At 43.7% G+C, this 21,839-nt stretch overlaps 1 protein-coding gene across 7 annotated transcripts in view; it reads left to right on the top strand.

The window, feature by feature from the left end:
* The window catches only part of celf4 (CUGBP, Elav-like family member 4), a 1,183,497-nt gene that overhangs the window by 1,046,514 nt on the left and 115,144 nt on the right, over window positions 1-21,839 (top strand). For all 7 annotated transcript variants that reach the window (XM_080215459.1, XM_080215370.1, XM_080215109.1 and 4 more), the window contains exon 7: window positions 7,841-7,988. In XM_080215459.1, the coding sequence (XP_080071585.1) occupies window positions 7,841-7,988 (148 nt within the window). The remainder of the gene's footprint in view (window positions 1-7,840; window positions 7,989-21,839) is intronic.

The raw sequence follows: 21,839 nt of genomic DNA, 5'->3' as shown, positions 1-21,839 counted from the left end.
AGATTATGGTGTAGACTGTTTTGATATCAATTATCATAGCAGTTAAACACTAATGAGACTTGAAAATGTTTTATTTATGTGTAAAGTCTGATCACAGTAGCAGGACCTCACCTAATAGCAGCACATGCAGAAAATCAGGAGGCGTGCTGCTCGTGATTCTCCACCCATTGAAATCCATGGAACAAGTAATGTAATGACCTTGATACGCATTGTGGCAATCAAGATAACTTGCCATTAGCGCGGATTTGGAAAGCCCACCACATAATTAGTTGGCTTGTACCTGTCAGCTCTCTGCTAGGGAATGATCCTCCCATTGCATTGCACCCTTATTAGTGGTGACCTCAAGTCGGTCTGTACTTTTAAGTAATGTTTACATTAGCTCTTACTTTCTGAGCACGGGATAGATATTGTAGCTCGTACTCCTGTTGAAATTTTTTTCAATAAACTGGTGGCCAGTAACAAACGTAAAAAAAAGGAGGCATGAAGTGGTCAAGTCATTTGCAGCTGGGTTGCAAGAAATGAGGAGAGGCTTGTTGGGGAAAATTACTGATGGTTAACATGATTAAATCTGACTTGTCTCAATCTGAGGAAAACCAATGAACAGCTACACAACTTTAAGAGGGACAACTTCAAGACAATAGTACAATCATAGAATAATATAATTCTGCAGTGCAGAAGGAGACCATTCAGCCCATCAAGTCCACACCAACCACAATCCCACCCAAGCCCAATCCCCATAACCCATGCATTTACACAGGCTAGTCCCCCTGACACTGAGGGGCAATTTAGCATGACCAAACCACCTAACCCGCACATCTTTGGACTGTGGGAGGAAACCAGAGCATCCCGAGGAAACCCACACAGATGTGGGGAGAATGTGCAAACTCCACACAGACAGTGACCCAAGGCCAGGAATCGAATCCAGATCCTGGTGCTGTGAGGCAGCAGCGCTAACCACTGTGCCACCAGGCCACCCCAGAACTTGAATAGTTCAACAGGAGTAAAAAACTGCAGTGACATAAGGGCACGCAAAGTAATGACAATTCAAGGATTACATGGAGCAATACAAGGCACACGGAGCACTCCAGAATTATAGGGAGGGGATAGCTTGATCTTGGGATTGGACATAGCTCAGCACAACATTGAGGGCCGAAGGGCCTGTACTGTGCTGTACTGTTCTATGTTTCTATGATTAGTAAGGGCACATTAAAGAAGTGTTAACCTAAATGGTTTAATAAACCTATACAAAGAGAAATAGAAAAACAAGCAAACTTCACAAAGCCATTCATCCTTCAATCCCATAACACTTCTGTGATTCTGTGCTCTCTGTGGAGAGGGAAACAGAGTTAACATTTCAGCTTTGTGAGCTGAACAGTTCTGAAAGTATCCATTAGAGAAGAGAAAATAAAGAAGTTGTGTCACGAAAGTTATCGATCAATTTGCCAACAGCATTGAGATAATCTGTTTTAGTGATTCTGTATGAATCTGTAGAGGCAGCAGTGGACCTAACAATGACTTAGAAAGAAAACAGGCAATGGTGGAAAAACTCAGCAGGTCTGGCAGCATCTGTGGAGAGAGAATCAGGGTGGGATTTTACAGCCTTTCTTGGGTGAGATCGTAAGATCCCGCCCGAGGCCAACGCAGATTTCCGTTCTGGGAACCTCATCTGCCCCGATTCCGGGCAGGTGAGTGAGGTGGTAGAGTTTGGCCTCAGAGTTAATGGTTCAAATCCACATGACTCTTCTTCACCTGACTCGAAATGTTAACTCTGTTTCTGTCTCCGCGCTTGCTGCCGGACCGGCTGAGGTTTTCCAGTGTTTACTGGTTTTATTTCAGATTTCCAGCATCCACGGTATTTTGCTTTTCTTTGAATGGCTTAGAAAGAATTGCTGTATCAGTGGCTGATATAATTTGATATCAACAGGCAACTTTTCACAGCAACTTCACTGCAGTGTTAACGTGGGTCTACTTGTGACACTAATAAATGAACTTTAAAACACTGAGGAAAAATAGGGATGCAGTAGAAGGAAAGACTGGAAAAACACTAATTTTCAAGCTTGAAAGAAGACAACAAAGCATGGATCTCATAAAGATCTCCCAGATAGTAAGTTGAATGAAAAAAATCCATTCTGAAAACTACCTCAGATTAAACTATACCAGTAGAATGAGAAGCAAATGAAAAATTAAATAATTCTACTCACTTTCAGGAATGGACTTCTGAGACAGATGCCATCTATCCCTCTCGGGAGACAATAGATCGTGCCTGGGGTCTATGCCACTTCTGGATTGAACATCATCTGTTGTGGCAATAGAGACCAGTTTATATGTGGCAGTCCCTTCTGCAGCTGGCACAGATGAATACCGTTGGCCCAAGGTTGACTCATGTTTTATCCTGCCATCTGGTCATTTCTTTTTCCCTCTTTTTCCACAACCTTCTTAACTGCTTGTCTCCATGCACTCCTGTCAACAGAAAGGACTTCTTGTGCATTGACTCCGACATGGTCAATTTGCATTCTCTGCATAGTATAAGTGTCGTCAATCTATAAATAACTTTAGCAAACAAAATGTTCATAAAAATGAATTATTTTGATGAAATTAGGACATACTCAACTGTCAGGTAGTTAAGAACAGCCTTGTTGACAACGTATGTTACTGTTGAACATCAACATGGCCAAATATGTCATTCTTACTCATATCTTTTTGTAACTTTGTGAAGTCTGGTGGGATAAACCATGCCGGATCTCAATGTTGACTCTATTTTCACTTTTCAGGCCCTATCTCAGAAGATGGATTTCATTCCTTCTTATTGTTAATCCAGTAGCCTGACTGTAACTGGAACTGATAACTTCTTACAGTTCTGCACCTCTTTTATTTTCTCCTTGCCTGTATAGCAGATGTGGGCAACCTATTGCTCTTCTGCTGATAGTAAGCTTGCTAAGATGGCCAAATATGTCATTCTTACTCATATCTTTTTGTAACTTTGTGAAGTCTGGTGGGATAAACCATGCCGGATCTCAATGTTGACTCTGTTTTCACTTTTCAGGCCCTATCTCAAAAGATGGATTTCATTCCTTCTTATTGTTAATCCAGTAGCCTGACTGTAACTGGAACTGATAACTTCTTACAGTTCTGCACCTCTTTTATTTTCTCCTTGATGTTGATGTTCAACAGTAACATACGTTGTCAACAAGGCTGTTCTTAACTACCTGACAGTTGAGTATGTCCTAATTTCATCAAAATAATTCATTTTTATGAACATTTTGTTTGCTAAAGTTATTTATAGATTGACGACACTTATACTATGCAGTTACTATACTTTGAAAGTAGATAATTGATTGTGAAGTGCCCTGAGATGTCTTGAGGACATGATGTGCACTGTTTAAATACAACTGATAACCTTGTAACTTCTTTCTTTTCTAAAATATATATTATATTTGTGGCTAAATTTTATGAGTATTACGGAGAATTCCAAATGTGAGATTATAGAGTAGTAGAGCATATTCTAGATCAATACAATTTGCAGTGTTTCAATTTGTTTTAGACCGGTATAATATGCTGCATTACATCTTACTGCCTTAGACAATGAAGACAACCTTCGGCATAATGTACTGTTGTCAGTCGGTCTCACACCTTATCTTGGGGCACCACAGTGGCACAATGGTTAGCACTGCTGCCTCACAGCACCAGGGACCCAGGTTCGATTCCCGGCTTGGGTCACTGTCTGTGTGGAGCCTGCATATTCTTCTTGTGTCTAAGTGGGTTTCCTCCGGGTGCTCCGGTTTCCTCCCAGAGTCCAAAAGATGTGCTGGTTAGATGCATTGGCCATACTAAATTCTCCCTCAGTGTACCCGAACAGGCATCGGAGTGTGGTGACAAGAATTTTCACAGTAACTTCATTGCAGTGTGAATGTAAGCCTACTTGTGACACTAATGAGCAAACTTTAACGTTTAGTACGCCAACAGTGGTAATCAATATAAGGCCTGATGGTGTGCAAATTCTAGAGCAATATTGCATCCTGTGGTTTAACATTCTACTTTAAATCCTTACAATATCCTGCTACCTAACATACTGTGGTAGATTGAAGTAATATTGTGCAGTGCAACAAGCTGTTAAAGATCAATACAATACCTGACAGTAGATCAACAGATCAAGTCTAACATACTGATCTAGATTAATATAAATATCCGACAGTATAACATACTATTTTCGGTCAATACACAACTCTGCAGTGTAACATATTCCACAGTATAACAGATTTGTCTAATTCAACAGAACATTTAGCTTGTGTGTGTGTTGATGTGATAAACAGAGTACATTATGGACTTAATGGTCTTATCTGTATCAAAGTATGATTCTGTCAATCTCAAGTTGTTTGTTATGCTTCAGAATGACACAGTCATCTAAGACAATGGCTGGAATTTTCTGACAGTTCACGCCAATGTTATTCTCCCATCCCGCCACAGTGAACGGAGATTTGACTTGTTGCCAAAATCTCCATCTTCGCTGCGGCGGGAGTGTGGCATGAGCGGGCGGTAAGATCGTGCCCAGTGACTGGAATTCTCAGATCTTGTCCCTGGCTGGGATTCTCCAGTCCTCCTGCTGTGAAAGGAGATTTTGGCTGAGTGCCAAATTTTCCATTCTCATTGGCACTAATGACGGGAAACAGTAGACTGGAGAATTCCAGTCAACTTCTTCAAATGTTAACACTTCCTCCAATATTATTCATTATCTACGCATGAAAGGAAAATGCCTGGATACTTTTGGTAACTCACAGTTGTTGGTTGCTTCTATTTAGAATTCAGTTTAGATGCAGCTAGAATCAATGCAGAGCTGTTTAGTAAATACAAAATATTACGGAATATTAAATAGTAGAAATGTTATTATCTGGATAATAAGGAAATACTTCTTGTGGAAAGTAATCAAATGTTTTAAAGCTATATTAAAAGAATGAGGAAAGGAGTGGGCCCACTGACACGACGAAGGCATGAGCAACTAAACCAGTCTGTTCGCAACTTCATACTTGCCCCCAACATGTGCGTGGAGCTACAAAATCACCAGGAGTGCATGTATCCACCTCTGAAACATTTCTCAATGCTACCCTTGACTCAGCTGTTCTGTTATTGAAACTGTCACCCACGTCTTTGTTACCTCCAGACTTGATTAAACTTGAGGCCTTCCAGGATTTTGCTTCCTATGACCCATTCCTTTATCACCCCTGTGCTTCATAGATAGACAGATCATAGATACCCTACAGTACAGAAAGAGGCCATCTAGTCCATCGAGTCTGCATCTAGGCCCTACTCCCATATCCCCACATGTTTACCCACTAATCCCTCTAACCTACACATCTCAGGACACTAAGGGGCAATTTTTTAGCTTGGGCAATCATCCTAACCCACACATCTTTGGACTGTGGGAGGAAACCGGAGCACCTGGAGGAAACCCCCGCAGACACGAGGAGAACGTGCAGACTCCACACAGACAGTGACCCAAGTGGGAATCGAACCCAGGTCCATGGAGCTGTGAAGCAGCAGTGCTAACCACTGTGCTATCGTGCCACCCGCTTGCTGATCTACACCAGTTCTCGGTTAAACAACACCTCACCCTTGTTTCCAAATCCTTCCATGGCCTTGCCGTCCCAATTTATGGAATCTCCTCCAGCTACACAATCCTCCAAAATATCTGTACTTCTCTAATTCTGGATTCTTAAGTAGCCAGGATCTGAATCGCAAGCTATTTGTGGCTGTGCCTAAGCTCTGGAATACCCTCCCTAAACCTCAACATCTCTTTGCTTTCCTTCTTTAAGGCATAACTTTTTGACCATGATCCACCCTAATATTTGCTAATGTTAGGTGCGTTCAGGCACCAGAATGTGGCGACTAGGGGAATTTCACAGTAACTTCATTGCTGTGTTAATGTAAGCCTTACTTGACTAATAAATAAACTTTACTGTTACTTTACTTTGTGGCCCGGTATCTTATTTTGTTTTATGATGCATCTGGTCATTATTTTAAGGCACTATAATAAGTTATTATTGTTGTCACTGTAAAATTAGTCTTTAAAGCTCACTTTTTACACTGGCAAGGACCAATAGCTTTAAAAGCTGATTTATTAGAGCTACAAATAGGCTTATGTTAACACTGCAATGAAGTTACTGTGAAACTCCCCTAGTCACCGCACTCTGGCACCTGTTCGGAAACACTGAGGGAGAATTTAGCATGGCCAATGCATCTAACCAGCACATCTTTCCGTGGGGGGAATTGAAGCACCTGGAAGAAACCCACACAGACACGGGGAGACCATGCTAACTCTGCACAGACAGGGACCCAAGCAGTGTCCCTGGTACTATGAGGCATCAGTGCTAACCACTGCGCTATCGTACCTGTACAAGAAGACTTGAAGGTGTTGCAAGAGTAGGTAGTGAAGCCAATTGCATTACTATCAGCATGCTTGCTGAACAGCAGTCCAGATCTAAGGTAAATAAATCTTAGAATGTCACCATCTTGGGAAATAGCACCAATAGTTGTGCGAGGAATATCACCATCTTGGGACAAGACAGCAGTGGAGTTCCACAGGGTCATTTTTGGGACCTTAATTACTTAACCTCTTCAAAAATGATGCAGAACTAGAAGGTCATGAACACAGTGGCTAAATTTACACCAAATACAAAGTTAACAAAGGTGAATACGGCAAAGCTGCGCAGGTTAAATTATATTAGAATAAATTTGAAATTGGGCAGATAAATGGCAGATGACATTGCAGTGTAGAAAAATGGACAGTACTTCACATGGGGACAAACCATTCAGGAATGGAATATGTTTAATTGGATAATAAATAACAATATCGAAAATGAAAATTATTTTGGTTCCAAGCTAACAGCAAATTGATGCTACCAATAATCATTAGCAATGAGTGAGACAAATCAGAAGCTTTAAAGGCCAATATTGAGCTTTAATAGTGAAATAATCCTGCTTTATAAATCATTGACATGATCACACTTAGAATATTATGGTCACCATAATACAAAAAGGATATTTTGACTCTTAAGAGGACACAGAATTTGCAGCAAGAATGATTGAAAAGGTGGAGGTAATGGATTATAAGAACTATTACGTAAATTTGGAATGTTAAGTGTTAACATGATTACTGTTTATCAGGTTCTAAAATCATTAGATTTCTTTCAGAATCAGATATTTTGGATTACGATATTTGACAAATGAAATATGATAAGTGTGGTAAATTTGAGAGAAACAGATGGCTTTGAAAGCTCCTAAAGCTTTTCACACTGGTAACTTTACCTCCTTTTCAAGTGTATTATAGACTAATTGATAGAGATAGATCGCGATGATTAGTCAACTCCATTATTGGACTACCAGGATAGTAGAAGATAAATGAGATGGATCTCTCCAGCCCCAATATTATTACCACAGACTGCCTTTGGCCCATGTTCATCCACTTCCCATTTCCCTCCTTGCCCTCTCCCTTGACTTCCCTGCAGATTGGTTTGACATATGAGCTGACAGAGCCCAGTTCCTCTTGGCAACAAGCACAAATTTAACACGTCCTCAGGTCTCAGCCTTCTGGTGAGCGAGGCCAATGCACTGATTGTTTTGTGTTCATTCATAGGTGTTGCAGAATTCAAGCCCCATTGTGTCAATGTAGTGCCAATAAACAGAGGACCTAAGGTCGATTCAAAATCTTTGCACAAACAACCTTTAGGAATTAACAAACACACCACAACGGCATGACTAAAATGCATTTGTGTTTCCTTTGTTACTGGAGTGTTTCATCAAAGTCAAAAAAAGAAAAATTAGAATAAACATTATTTATTTTTAATAGTTGATGCAGCAGCAAGCAACAATAATGGCGTCAGTTGCCCAGGGAGGTTATCTGAACCCAATGGCAGCATTCGCAGCAGCACAGATGCAACAGATGGCAGCCTTGAATATGAATGGACTGGCAGCTACGCCTATGACACCAACATCAGGTATGTCTGGCAGTGTTTCCACTTGATAAGAATCAGACTTCTACCATGTTGTTCAAAGCACATCAGTAACCGTAAATCTTTATATATATTGTAATGTTGTTCTCCTTTCCTGAAAGATTTCACTTACACTGGAATGCAGTTTCAGAGGAGGCAACAGTCCGCTGGGGGCTACCTTGAGAGTACCATCAGGCAATGAAGATCCTCACACTAAGTCCAATCTTCACAGCCAAGTTCAAATCTGTCCCCACCTGAGAGCTAGTGGCCTGCATTTCATTGCCAACAGAATATTATTGAATATTGAACATGAGCCAGACCCCCAGGGTGATTCATCCCCTCCTAAGCCTTTGATATACTCAAACCAATCTATAGCAAACCCACACCAGCCCTGCTGAGATCAACAAACTCAGCACAGCCCAGGGATGTCTGTAAGGGATAAAAAGTACACTTTACAGCGCGTGTCATAATTGGTGCTGCAACAAAGCTGCAGATATTGAAAGCACTAAGCTAAGCCCCTTCCAAAAAGAATGTAAGATGAAATTCTCTGTTGATTTCTCCAGAGATTTAGCAATCTCATCCATGCCATCAGGAAATTTATTGCACAGACGTTTAAGGTGTATAACTGTAGGAGGAATCACTTCAGTGTAGGTTCCTCAATTTCTGCATGTAAGTGCAAATTATTCCATAAAAATTATTTAGCCTGAATGTTAGGTTAGACCTTGTCTTTGGGCAACAGTATTAGAATGGGTGATACCGAGTTTTATTGATGTACAAGTGCTGAGTGGCACTTGAGCAGAGACTAGTGACTCAGGAATACCATTTCTCCCTTTCTCCACCGTCAATGCTGTAGGTTTATACTGTACCATTGCTGTAAGAGCTCTGCTCCCCATTACCCACAGATTATCAATGTAAAGCACCTTCACCAAAATCATCTCCTTATGTACACCTCCTTCCCTCCCCATCATGATGGCTGACAGATCTTTAATGCGAAGGCAACCCTCACATGATTTTATATTTTTGTATTTCTTACAGTAATCTTTACCACTCAACATCCTGAAGCTCAATTGCAATTTCAAGAAGATTTATTCTGTCTTAGCATTGTCTGTGGGTTATTTCCAATTTTTTTTAAGAAACCCCATAGAGGGAAATGCTGTTTTATTGCACTACAAATGTAAATGGCGCCAGAGTTTAGAGACTAGGGGATTTTCACAGTAACTTCATTGTAGTGTTAATGTAGGCCTACTTTTGACACTAATAAATAAACTTTAAAATTTTGAACTTCAAACTTGAAACTTTAAATAGCACTGTATGACAGAAAGCAACCATCTGACATTATTTCACAAAATTATTGGGAAACAATATCCAGTACTGGTTCCTCTGATGGCACTGGGTAAGTGCATGGCTGGATATGCCACTGAGTCATATCATTGAAGAAAGTATAAGCTTCAGTTCCCCTGCTGATATTGTGGCAGCTGATTTCAGCAGAAGCAGCATTGGTATGCTACAGTTGGCGTCAGAACCTTTGAACTGGGAAGGGGTCAAACCAGCTTGTTATCCAAGTCAGAGAATTCTGTTTAACGGATGTGGATGGCATGGTGGCACAGTGGTTAGCACTGCTGCCTCACAGTGCCGGGGACCTGTGTTCGATTCCCGGCTTGGGTCATTGTCCGTGTGGAGTTTGCACATTTTCCCTGTGTCTGGGTGGGTTTCCTCTGGTTTCCTCCCACAGTCCAAAGATGTGCTGGTTAGATGAATTGGCCATGATAAATTCTTCCTCAGTGTACCCGAACAGGTGACGGAATGCGGCAGCTAGGGAATTTTCACAGTAATTTTATTGCAGTGTTGATGTAAGCCTATTTGTGACTAATAAATAAACTTTGAAGACGGCAGCTGAGAAGAGAATCATGCTTTCCTGTGATGCATTTCCAGGTCAAATAACCAACAAAGCTTCTCATGCATGAAGGATGAATAGTTGCTTGAACAAGGACTGCCATTGCCCATTCAACGTTATTACAATGAGGTTTTTTTTTAAGTTTATTTATTAGTGTCACCACCCTCCCCCTGTCGCCACACTCCTATACCTGCTTGGGTACACTGAGGGAGAATTTAGCATGGCCAATGCACCTAACCAGCACATCTTTCGGAGTGTGGGAGAAACCCACGCACACAGGGGGAGAACGTCCACATAGACTTTGACCCAAGCCGGGAATCAAACCCAGGTCCCTGGTGCTGTGAGGCAGCAGTGCTAACCACTGTGCCACCCCAAACAAAAGCCAAGATGGAGGCTAAGCAACGAAACATCCGGGACAGAAAGCAAAACCTGAACGCAATTACATCAGTCACATATTGAAGGGGAATGGTGATGACTCTGCCTGACAGAAACATTGGATGCTGAAGAATCTGGTACTTTTTGTTATTTGCAGCGCATTGAACATTTGCCAATTTTTTCTTTAACCATCTGCTAATTGAGCACTCTGTCAGTCAGTTGGAAAGCAACTCATTTCAGAGACACATTCATGCTTGGCTTCACGCAGGATGTTATTAAAGTCCTTTTGACTACAGACGAGTTGGCATCAACTATGATTACGTTAAGCACAGAGCACATTTTGTGATAATTAAGACTCATGCCTGCTGTAAAAGTGCAGACAGAATAGAAGCAAAAATAAGTACTAGTTTGGAGGCATTTAAATAATGTAAGTGACAACTTGGAAGCCTCCTTAGTCATTAGCAGGCTCCTCTTCAAGTAGGGCAATTATCTCCGTAGGTCAAATTTTTAAGGATATTTACTTTTAAGCCACCAACTTCACCCTGAATCGTTCTGCAAGATATTCTCCCTCCTTTCCCTTCTTAACCTCTGCACTGAACAACTCCTTTGTTTCCAACAATTTAAATCTCTATTTTGGTGACCTTTGCCTTTCCTCTGCTGCATTAATTTCCCTACTTTATCACTAAACCTCCTTTTGTATAAACTCTGCTGCTTGTTTTCACGGTCATCTGCTTTGAGTTTGCAGACTCTGATGACACTGTATTGCCACTCGTCTATGTTAGAACAATATCTATCATTTGATGTTCGTTGGCAGTGTCGTGTTTTAGGAAGTCCTAAGAAGGTGCTATATAAACGCAAATTGTGTGTGTTTTATAGGCTAGATTATTCACAAATCCAAGCTCGACAACTGTCGCTGATCTCCAACCATTCATATATCCTTTCCTCTTCCAATCATACTTCATTCTATACGTATAGAGTCATAGAGTAAGAGAGTTTTAGAACAGGCCCTTCAGCCCAATTTGTCCATGTTGCCCCTTTTTTTGAACCACCAAGCTAGTCCCAAATGCCCATGTTTGGCCCATATCCCTCCATACCCATTTTACCCATGTGACTGTCTAAATGCTTTTTAAAGGACAGAATCATACCCGCCTCTACTACTGCCTGTGGCAGCTTGTTCCTTTGGGGCACTTGCCCCTGGCATAGCCGTTCATCAATATATCTAGCTGGAGAAGATGAAGCACTATTGGGTCTGCCTCTACCATAATGACTCACCATATCAACTTGAGGAATATAGTTAATCTCCCGTCTTTCCACTCTCACCCGTCTCCTCAAATTGGGTCCTCTGCCACCTTCACTGCCAATGAGAATTTTAAGAACTTTATGCTTTTTTGGTCATGATGATGATCTGTTAAGCCAAATCTGCTTCTCCAGCCTCTTCCTTTGCTGTTGAGCCCAATTTTCTCTCAGGTTCTTTCACACACTATCAACAAAATGTGTGAAACCCTCTTTCTCTCCAGCTTCCCTCTCATTTTCTTCCCAAACTTATTCCATCAATGAAACCTATTCCCTATTGACTTCAGTGCACTTACCATAAACTGGTGACTGTCAAATTTGTCTTTCAAACCCCCATATTACCTCTATGATAATGGCTCGCTCCTCTTGGATACTGTCCCTCTCCATTCCAAACATAATTATCTCCTTGAAATCCCACTCTAACGTTTGCCTTGTCCTTGAAAACTCCCTTTCCTCTCCAAATCCCTTCAACATGTCAATTGCTCCCAAATTTGTGCAAATTGTTCCAGCAATTTTCTATTTGAATCTCTGGTGTTAGGTTTCTGCCCCTGGTGAAGTGAGATTGATTGCCCTTGACATAGAAACATCGAAGATAGGAGCAGGCAGAGGCCATTTGGCCCTTCGAGCCTGCTGCGCCATTCATTACGATCATGACTGATCATCCAACTCAATAGCCTAATCCTGTTTTCTCCCCATAACTTTTGATCCCATTCACCCCAAGTGCTACATCCAGCCGTCTCTTGAGTACATTAAATGTTTTGGCATCAACTACTTCCTGTGGTAATGAATTCCACAGGGTCACCACCCTTTGGGTGAAGAAATGTCGCTTCACCTCCACCCTAAATGGTCCACCTTGCATCCTCACCCTGTGACCCTGGTTCTGGACTTCTCCACCATCGGGAATATCCTCCCTGCATCTACCCTGTCTAGTCCTGTTAGAATTTTATAAGTTTCTATGAGATCCCCCCTCAGTCGTCTGAACTCCAGCAAAAACAATCCTAACCTAGTCAATTTCTCCTGTATATCAGTCCCACCATCCCTGGATTCAGCCTGATAAACATTCACCGCATTCCCTTGATAGCAAAAACATCCTTTCTCAGAAAAGGAGGACAAAACTGCGCACAATACTTTCGGTGTGGTCTCACCAAGGCCCTGTATAATTGCAACAACACATCACTGCTCCTGTACTTGAAACCTCTGGCAATGAAGGCTAACATTTGCCTTCTTTACCACCTGCTGCACCTGCATGCTTACCTTCAGTGACTGGTGCACAAGGACACCCAGGTCCCGCTGCACACTCCCCTCTCCCAATTTACAGCCATTCAGGTCGTACTTGTTCATCAAGACAGCGTTTGATCGAGTATGGCATTAAGGAGTCCTAGCAAAACTAGTGTCCATGGGAATCAGGGGATAAATATTTCACTAGTTGGAGCCATACCTGGCAAAGGAAGATGCTTGTGGTTATTGGAAGTCAACCATCTCAGTTTCACTGCAGGAGTTCCTCAGGATGATGATCTAGGTTCAACTATCGACCTTCCCTCGATCATCAGATCAAAAGTGGAGATGTTCACTGATGACTGCATAATATTCTGCACCACTCATGACTCCTCAGACACTGAAGCAGTCAATCCCAATATGTAGCAAGAATTGGACAACATTCAGGTGCGGGCTGGTATGTGGCCAGTAATATTCACACCACACAAGTGCCAAGCAATGATCCTCTATAACAAGAGAGAATCCAGCCATCTTCCCTTGATATTACCATTGCTGAATCCCCCACTATCTACATGCTGGGGTTCCCATTAACAAGAAACTAAACTGAACTGGCCGTATAAATAAATGTGGCTACAAAAGCAGATCAGAGGCTAGGAACCCTGCAGCAAATAGCTCACCTCCTGACTCCCCAGAGTCTGTTCACCATCTACAAAGCACAAGTCATGAGTATGATGGAATACCATCCACTTGCCTGGACGAGTGTAACTGTTACTCAGGAAGCTTGACATCATACAGATCAAAGCAGCCCACATGCATGGCACTCCATCTACCACCTTCAACATTCATTCCCTCCACCAGCAGCACAGTGGCAGCAGTGTGCATACAAGACCCTATACAAGATGCATTGCAGCAACTCACCAAGGCTTCATTGACAACTTACGTCGACTGCCATCACCTGCAAATTCTCCTCCAAGTCCATAAGACATAGGAGCAGAATTAGGCCACTTAGCCCATCGAGTCTGCTCCGCCATTCAATCATGGCTGATATTTTTCTCATCTTCATTCTCCTGCCTTTTCCCCATAACCCCGATCCCCTTTTTAATCAAGAACCTATCTATCTCTGTCTTAAAGGCACTCAATGACCTGGCTTCCATAGACTTCTGCGAGGATTCACCATTCTCTGGCTGAAAATATTCCTCCTCATCTCTGTTTTAAACGATTGTTCCTGTAGTCTGAAGTTATGTCCTCTGGTTCTAGTTTTTCCTACTAGTGAAAACATCCTCTCCAAGTCCACTCTATCCAGGTCTTGCAGTATCCTGTAAGTTTCAATAAGATCCCCCCTCATCCTTCTAGACTCCAATGAGTACAGACCCAGAGTCCTCAACTATTCCTCATACAACAAGCTCTTCATTTTGGCGATCATTCTTGTGAACCTCCTCTGAACTCTTTCCAAGGCCAGCACATTCTTCCTTAGATATAGGGCCCAAAACTGCTCACAATAGTCCAAGTGGGCTCTGACCAAAGCCTTATAAAGTCTCAGAAGTATATCCCTGCTCTTGCATTCTAGCCCTCTCGACGTGAAGTCACACACCATACTGAGTTGGAACTATAGTACCATTCCTTCACTGTTGCTGGGTCAAAATCCTGTAACTCCTAACAGTACTGAGACTGTACTGACACCTGAAGAAGGCAGCTCACCACCACTGTCACAATTGAAATGTTGGTCTTGCCAGCAAATCCTACGTCCCCTGAAACAGTAAGAAAATAATCTCTAGCAGTAAGATGGCCCAATCCAAAGTCACAGATGACAGTGGCTATGGATGTGACCATGGTGTTACATCTACTATCAAACTGCTCAATCTCACAACAGCTTTTGAACCGTTGATCACACATTTTAGTTTCAGTCTCTCTCCCTCATTTTCCAGCTCTATGGGACTGCCCACTATTGGTCACACATCTACACGTCCAACTGTCACCAAATCATGTCCAGTTCTGATTTTTCTGCTTTTACATTATTACACTTGTATTCTCCGCATCCTCATCCCACTCCCCTTCTGTGACATCATCCACAAACAGTAGACGGGATTTTACCGGCTCATCTGTCCGTGGTTCATACGATCCCGCCTCAGGCAAATGGAGACTGCTGCTGTCCGAGCCTTGTCCGCCCCTGGAATTGGGGTGGACCGGGTGGTAAAATTCTGGCCAGTGTCAATATAATGCATGTGCTGATGACACCCAGCTCCACATCTTTTTATGGGATGTGGGTATTTCTGGCTAGCCCAGCATTTGTTGCCCATCCCTAATTGCCCTTGAAACGGTAGTGGGGATCTACTTCTTGAACTGCTGCAGTTCTTGCAGTGTAGATACACCCACAGTGCTGTTAGGAGGAACTTCCCAGGATTTTGACCCAGCTGCAGTGAAGGAACAGCGATATATTTCCAAATCAGGGTGGTGTGTGAATTGGAGGGGAACTTTCAAGTGGTGCTGTTCCCATGTATCTGCTGCATTCGATGTTCTACATGGCAGTGGTTGTGGGTTTCAAAGGTGTTATGTAAGCAGCCTTGGTCAGTTCCTGCATGGATGACTATGTGGGGGGATAGGATCAGTAAGTTTGCCAATGACACAAAGATTGGCTGGGTGGTTAACAATGAGGTTGAGTGTCTTGAGTTACAGGAAGATATAGGTGAGATAGTCAAGTGGGCGAATAAGTGGCAGGTGGAATTCAATCCTGGAAAGTGTGGGGTGATGCACTTTGGAGGGAGTAATTTGATAAGGAATTATACAATGAAAGGTCTGACACTGGGAAGTTCTGAAGAACAAAGGGACATTGGCGTGTTTGCCCATAGATTTCTGAATTCGGAAAAACAGGGAAATAGGGTGATGAAAAAAGCATATGGTACACTTGCCTTTATCAATAGGAGTATAGATTACAAAAGCAGAGAGGTCATGGTGGAGTTGTACAGAACTTTGGCCACACCTGGAGTACTGTGTGCAGTTCTGGTCGCCACATCATAAGAAGGGCTTGAACACATTGGAGAGAGTGCAGAGGAGATTTACCAGGTTGCTACCTGAGATGGAACATTTACGTTATGAAGAGAGGTTGGATAGGCTTGGGTTGATTTCCTTGGAGCAGTGAAGATTGTGAGGTGACCTGATTGAGGTGCTCAAGATTATGAGGGGCATGAGCAGGATGGATATGGAGCAGCTGTTCCCCTTAGTTGAAGGGTCAGTTACAAGGGGACACAAGTTAAAAGTGAGGGGACAGGAGGTTTAGGGGGGATTTGAGGAAAAATGTTTTTACTCAGAGTGGTGACAGTCTGGAATGCACTGCCTGGGAGGGTGATGGAGGTGGGACATCTCAAATGCTTTAAAAAGTGCCTGGATGAGTACTTGGCACGCCGTAATATTCAAGGCTATGGGCCAGGTGCTGACAAGTGGGATTAGGTGGGCAGGTCAGGGCATTTCATGCATTGGTGCGGACTCAATGGGCCGAAGGGCCTCTTCTGCACTGTATTCTGTGAATCCATCTTGTAGATGTTGCTACTGTGTGTCAGTGGTAGAGGGAATGATTGTTGAAGGTTGTTGAGGGAGATCGTGGTATAGTTGTACTGTTGCTGAATTAATAATCCAGAGATCCAGGATAATGCTCAGGGGACCACGGTTTGAATCCCACCATGGCAGATGGTGAAATTTGAATTCAATAAAAATCTGGAAATAATAGTCTAATGATGGCCATGAAGCTTTTGTCAGTTGTTATAAAGACCTATCTGGTTCACCAATGTCCTTGACTGAAAGAAATCTGCCATCCTAACTTGGTGTGGCCTCCATGTGACTCAAAACCAACAGCACTGTTGTTGACTCTTAAAATGCCTTCAGAGATGGGCAATAAATGCTGGCCCAGCCAGTGACGTCCATATCCCACGAGCAATTTAAAAAAAGGCAATGGATGAGGTGCCAATCAGCCTGGTCCCCTGGCACAGCCCAAGGTACAAAGTGCCAATTCCCAGGGGACATCTTGGCACTGCCCACTGGGTATTGGGCAGTGCCAAGAGGGCAGGGCAAGAGGGGACAGGGCCAGTGTGGGGCAGATCGGTGAGGGTTTGGGGGGGGGGGGGGGCGGGTGGTGAGGGGGCCCTGTTGTGTAGGGATCAGCGACAAGAGGAAGGGAGACTAGCAATCGGGGCTGGCCATTGGGATGGGAGGGGTGGGGGAGATCGGCCTGCTTGGGGTTTGGAGGGGGGAGGTGGGGCTGTTGGGGAGGGGATTAGGACTACAGGGGACGTTGGGTTATGGGGGAGGGTGTTGGGACCATGGGGGGTTAGGGGATGCTGTTGGGAGAGGGGCGAGGAGATTGGGAGATTGAGACTCTTGGGGGGGGCGCGGGGGGAGGGGGGGGTGCGGGGTGGGGGGGGCTGCTGCAGAGATCGAGGTGGACTGGAGGGGCTGGCCCAGACATGCCCGGAAAGCCAGCAACCAGACCGCGCGGGGGGGGAGGAGGTTGGGGTGGGCGGGGGGGGAGGGCGGGGGGTGGTACTGGTGGGGCAGCGATATGGGATTGCTGTGCTGGCCAGCGATTGGGAGACCGGCAGTGCAGGACTACTGCGCATGCACCAATCTCAACGCTAACAGATCGGCGCATATGCAACAACACGCTCCCTATGTTGCCAGCCTCTCCAGCAGGAACAGGGCACGCCCACTGATTTCCAGTGGGATTCACAATAGGGCACTCTGTGATACACAAGGTGTGGGAGATTCATTTTGTGAATCCCGCTGCAAAATCCAGTGGGATTCACTCCAGTTTTTTGCACAAATTTGGCGCTTAGATTTTTTTGGGAGAATCCCACACTATCTCAGCCCATCTGAAGCCCTCATCCATGCCTTTATCACTGTGAACCAGATTAAAAATGTAAAACCTTGTATCATAGTATATTTAAGCATACTGTGCTGAATGCACATGATTTAAGAGTAGGCTGATTGGATTTTCTTGCTGAAAGAAGGACTGAGTTTGTAGTTTCTGTCGGTCCAGTTTGTTCATACTAATTTCTCCTTTACACTCGTCTTCATGTTCTAGCACATGCTAGTAATGTTATTCGAACATTTCAAGAATATTGATACACTGTTCTTCAGTCAATGAAAGTCACAATAGTTCAGCACAAAGCGTTGATTTCAGCAACAGTGGTCAAGATAAAGGGGAGACAAAGGGAGATCATGCAAGATCCTAACTTCTGATTTTTGGTGCACCCGTTCCTAGCACTAAGTAAATGTGGTACATCCGATGACTCTTAAATAGTTTATAAAAGAGAAGGGGAGAGAAGCAGAGCACCTTGGGTTTTTACTCTGTCTGAACAAATTAAAATTTTTTTTAGCAAATATCAGAAATAATTCCCAAAGGATTCAGCATTTCCTGGCAGCAGAAGAATAGCAGAAACCTGCAGATGCTGGAAACACTCAGCAAGTCAGTGTGTCTTCACTTCTCGCATCTACCTGTTCATTCCTGCTCCAGATGATGACTATCCTGAGGAAGGTTTCTGAGTTTTTGGCAAACAAATTGTCTTTGTTAATTTTTTCTTAATCCATTTGTGGGACATGGGCGTCACTGGCTGGCCAGCATTTACTGCCCATCCCTAGTGCCTGAGAGTCATTGCTGTGGCTCTGGAATCACATATAGGCCAGACCAGGTAAGGACAGTAGATTTCCTTCCCTGAAGGACATTAGTGAACCAGATGGGTTTTTCTTACAACAGTGGTTTTATGGTAGATTCTTAATTGCAGATTTTTTTTATTGAACTCAAATTCCACCACTTGCCATGGTGGGATTCGAACCCAGGTCAACTGTAATTGCATTTCATTGAGTTGGGCTAAGAGCCTGCCTAAAGTTCCCAGTGGAACCACCAGTGGATTTTCCTGAGTCAATTCATTCAGTACCAATAGATGTCCTTTCGGGGGGATCCTGGTGATGTCAGGGAGCCCGCAAACTCTTTTGGACAATGGCGAAGTCATTGTGGAAGCCTGACCACAGTTAATTGCTTCTAGACAATGAAAAAAATAAGTTTTATATTGCAGCCAGGGTGACCAACTCTCACAGTGAGAATTAAGGGACAGCCTGCAATGAGGGGGGGGGGTCCAGAGGAGCAGCAGGGATGTGGAGGATATGAATGTTGCCAGAGCTGTAGGAAGTGATGGGGTGGGGAGAGAATGACTGTTACAGTGCACAAACATGGGAAGAACAGGAGCTGTGCAGACACAAAACATAATTACAGGATATTTTCTTCCCTTGGTGGAAGGATCAATAACCTGGGGGTGTGGATTAAAGGTAAGAGATAGAAGACTAAGAAGGGAGTTGAGGAGAAACTTGTTCACTCAGAGGGTGGTGGCAATCTGGAACACTAGAAGTATTTAGATATTCACTTGTGCTGCTGTAACCATCAACAGGGCTATGGGCCAAGCACTGGAAAATGGGATTAGTGTGGCTAGACCTTTGTTCACTGGTGTGGACATTATAGGCTGAATGGCCTCCTGTGCTATAAGCGTCTATGGATCTATGAATCTAAGCACAAACAGTGTCCAGCACCATGGATGAACAGGGATATCCAATGCTTACTGAAGTCCAGGTCTGAGGCGTTCAAATCAGGTGACCCTGACCTACACAAGAAAGGCAAGTATGATCGCAGGAGATCCATCAAAGATGCCAGAAGACAGTAGCGGACCAAGTTAGAATCCCAGGCTAGCCACACCGAACCCCGCCAACTATGACAAGGTCAGCAAGACATAACAAGTTACAAGGTGAAGGCATGTAAAATCACTAGCTCCAACGCCCCCCTCCCTGATGAGCTCAATGCATTCTACACCTGTTTTGATGAAGAGGTCAGCGAGAGCATGCCCGCCACTCAGGAAGCCCTGAGTGAACCTGTATCTGGGTTCACCATTGCAGATGTCAGAGCAGCTTTTTCAGGGGTCAACCCACAGAAAGCGACTGGCCCGAATGGAGTACCTAGACGAGCACTCAGATCCTGACTGGATCAGCTGGCGGGGCTATTTGCAGACTTCTTCAATCTCTCTTTACAATAATCTGAGATCCCTGTCTGCTCAAAGAAGATGACCATCATCCCAGTACCTAAGAAAAACCAAGCAGCGTGGCTCAATGGCTATCGTCCGGTGGCTCTGACATCCATCATTATGAAGTGCTTCAAAAGGCTGGTCATGACACGAATCAATTCCAGCCTCCTGGACTACCTAGATACATTACAGTTTGCCTACTGCTGCAGACGCCATCTCCCTGGCCCTGCACTCAACCCTGGAACACCTAGATAACAAAGACACCTATGTCAGCCTCCTATTTATTGACTACAGCTCAATCTTCAACACCATTATTCCCACAAAACTCATCTCCAAACTCCATGGCCTGGGCTTCAGCTCTTCCCTCTGCGACTGGATCCTGAACTTCCTAACTCTCAGACCACAATCAGTAAGGATAGGCAAAAACACCTTCTCCACAATCGTCCTCAACACCGGTGTCCCACAAGGCTGTGTCCTCAGCCCCCTACTATACTCCTTATACACCTATGACTGGCTAAATTCCCCTCCAATTCAACTTTCAAATTTGCTGATGACACCACCATAGTGGGTCGGATCTCAAACAATAACGAGACAGAATTCAGGGATAAGATAGAGAATCTGATGAACTGGCGGCAATAATCTCTTGCTCAATGTCAACAAAACAAAGGAGATGGTCATCAACTTCAGGAAGCATACAGGAGAATATGCTGCTATCTACATCATCAGGGGCGAAGTGGAAAGGGTCGAGGGCTTCAAGTTTTTAGGTGTCCAAATCAACACAACCTGTCCTGGCTCCGCCCCCCCATACCGACACTATAGTTAAGGAGGCCCACCAATGCCTCTACTTTATCACAAGACGTAGGAAATTTTGCATGTCAGCTACAATCTCATCAGCTTTTACAGATGCAACATAGAAAGCATTCTTCCTTATTGTATCACAGTTTGGTATGGCTCCTGCACTGGCCAAGACTGTAAGAAGTACAAAAGGTCATGAATATAGCCCAATCTATCATGTAAACTAGCCTCCCATCCATTGACTCTGTTGACACTTCCTGCTGCCTCAGCAAAGCTGCCAGCATAATTAAGGACCCCATGCACCCCACACATTCTCTCTTCCACCTTCTTCCGTTGGAAGAAAGACACAAAAGTCTGAGGTCACATACCAACCAACTCAAGAACAGCTTCTTCCCTGCTGCCGTCAGACTGTTGAACGGGCTTACCTTGCATTAAGTTGATCTTTCTCTACACCCTAGCTATGACTAGCTATAATCATATAAGATGATTAGAGGTTTAGATAGGGTGGACAGTGATAGCCTTTTTCCTCGGATGGAGAAAGCTAGCACGAGGGGGCATAGCTTTAAATTAAGGGGTGGTAGTTATAGGACGGATGTCAGAGGTAGGTTCTTTACCCAGAGGGTGGTGAGGGATTGGAATGCCCTGCCTGCTGCAGTTGTAAATGCGCCTAGTTTGGGGGCGTTTAAGAGATCCGTGGATAGGTTTATGGATGGAAAGGGATTGGTTTAGGTTATAGGGTCATTGCTTTTTAATTGGTCAGCACAACATCGTGGGCCGAAGGGCCTGTTCTGCGCTGTAATGTTCTATGTTCTATGTTCTATGACTGTAACACTACATTCTGTACTGTCTTGCTTCCTTCTCTATGAGCAGTATGTTTTGTCTATATCGTGAGCAAGAAATAACACTTTTCACTGTCTGCTAATAAATGCAACAAAAACAAATCAAATCAAATTAAATTAAATGCATCCCAGGACATAGGACAGTGGATTCAGACACAGGACATTCCCAGTGAATAAGGGACGGTTGGTTACCCTGACTGCAGCGCACTGACTGAATGCCATTCACCTTCTGTCACCTTAACAGTGTGGATGCCAGAGTGCAATGACCAGTGTTGCTAAGCCATGAATGAAAGAAAGTACATCAAGGGATATGTTTTCCTTTATGAACATGTGATTAACGTTCCAAGCTCCCCGCTCTACCCACCATTGATAACCGAACTTAACATTTCCA

Source organism: Carcharhinus amblyrhynchos, chromosome 1 (assembly GCF_965287045.1).
Source record: "Carcharhinus amblyrhynchos chromosome 1, sCarAmb.v2.hapA, whole genome shotgun sequence".
Taxonomy (NCBI): Eukaryota; Metazoa; Chordata; class Chondrichthyes; order Carcharhiniformes; family Carcharhinidae; genus Carcharhinus; species Carcharhinus amblyrhynchos.
Note: the sequence above shows the minus strand (reverse complement) of the source record. Positions and strands in the feature narration are given on the sequence as shown.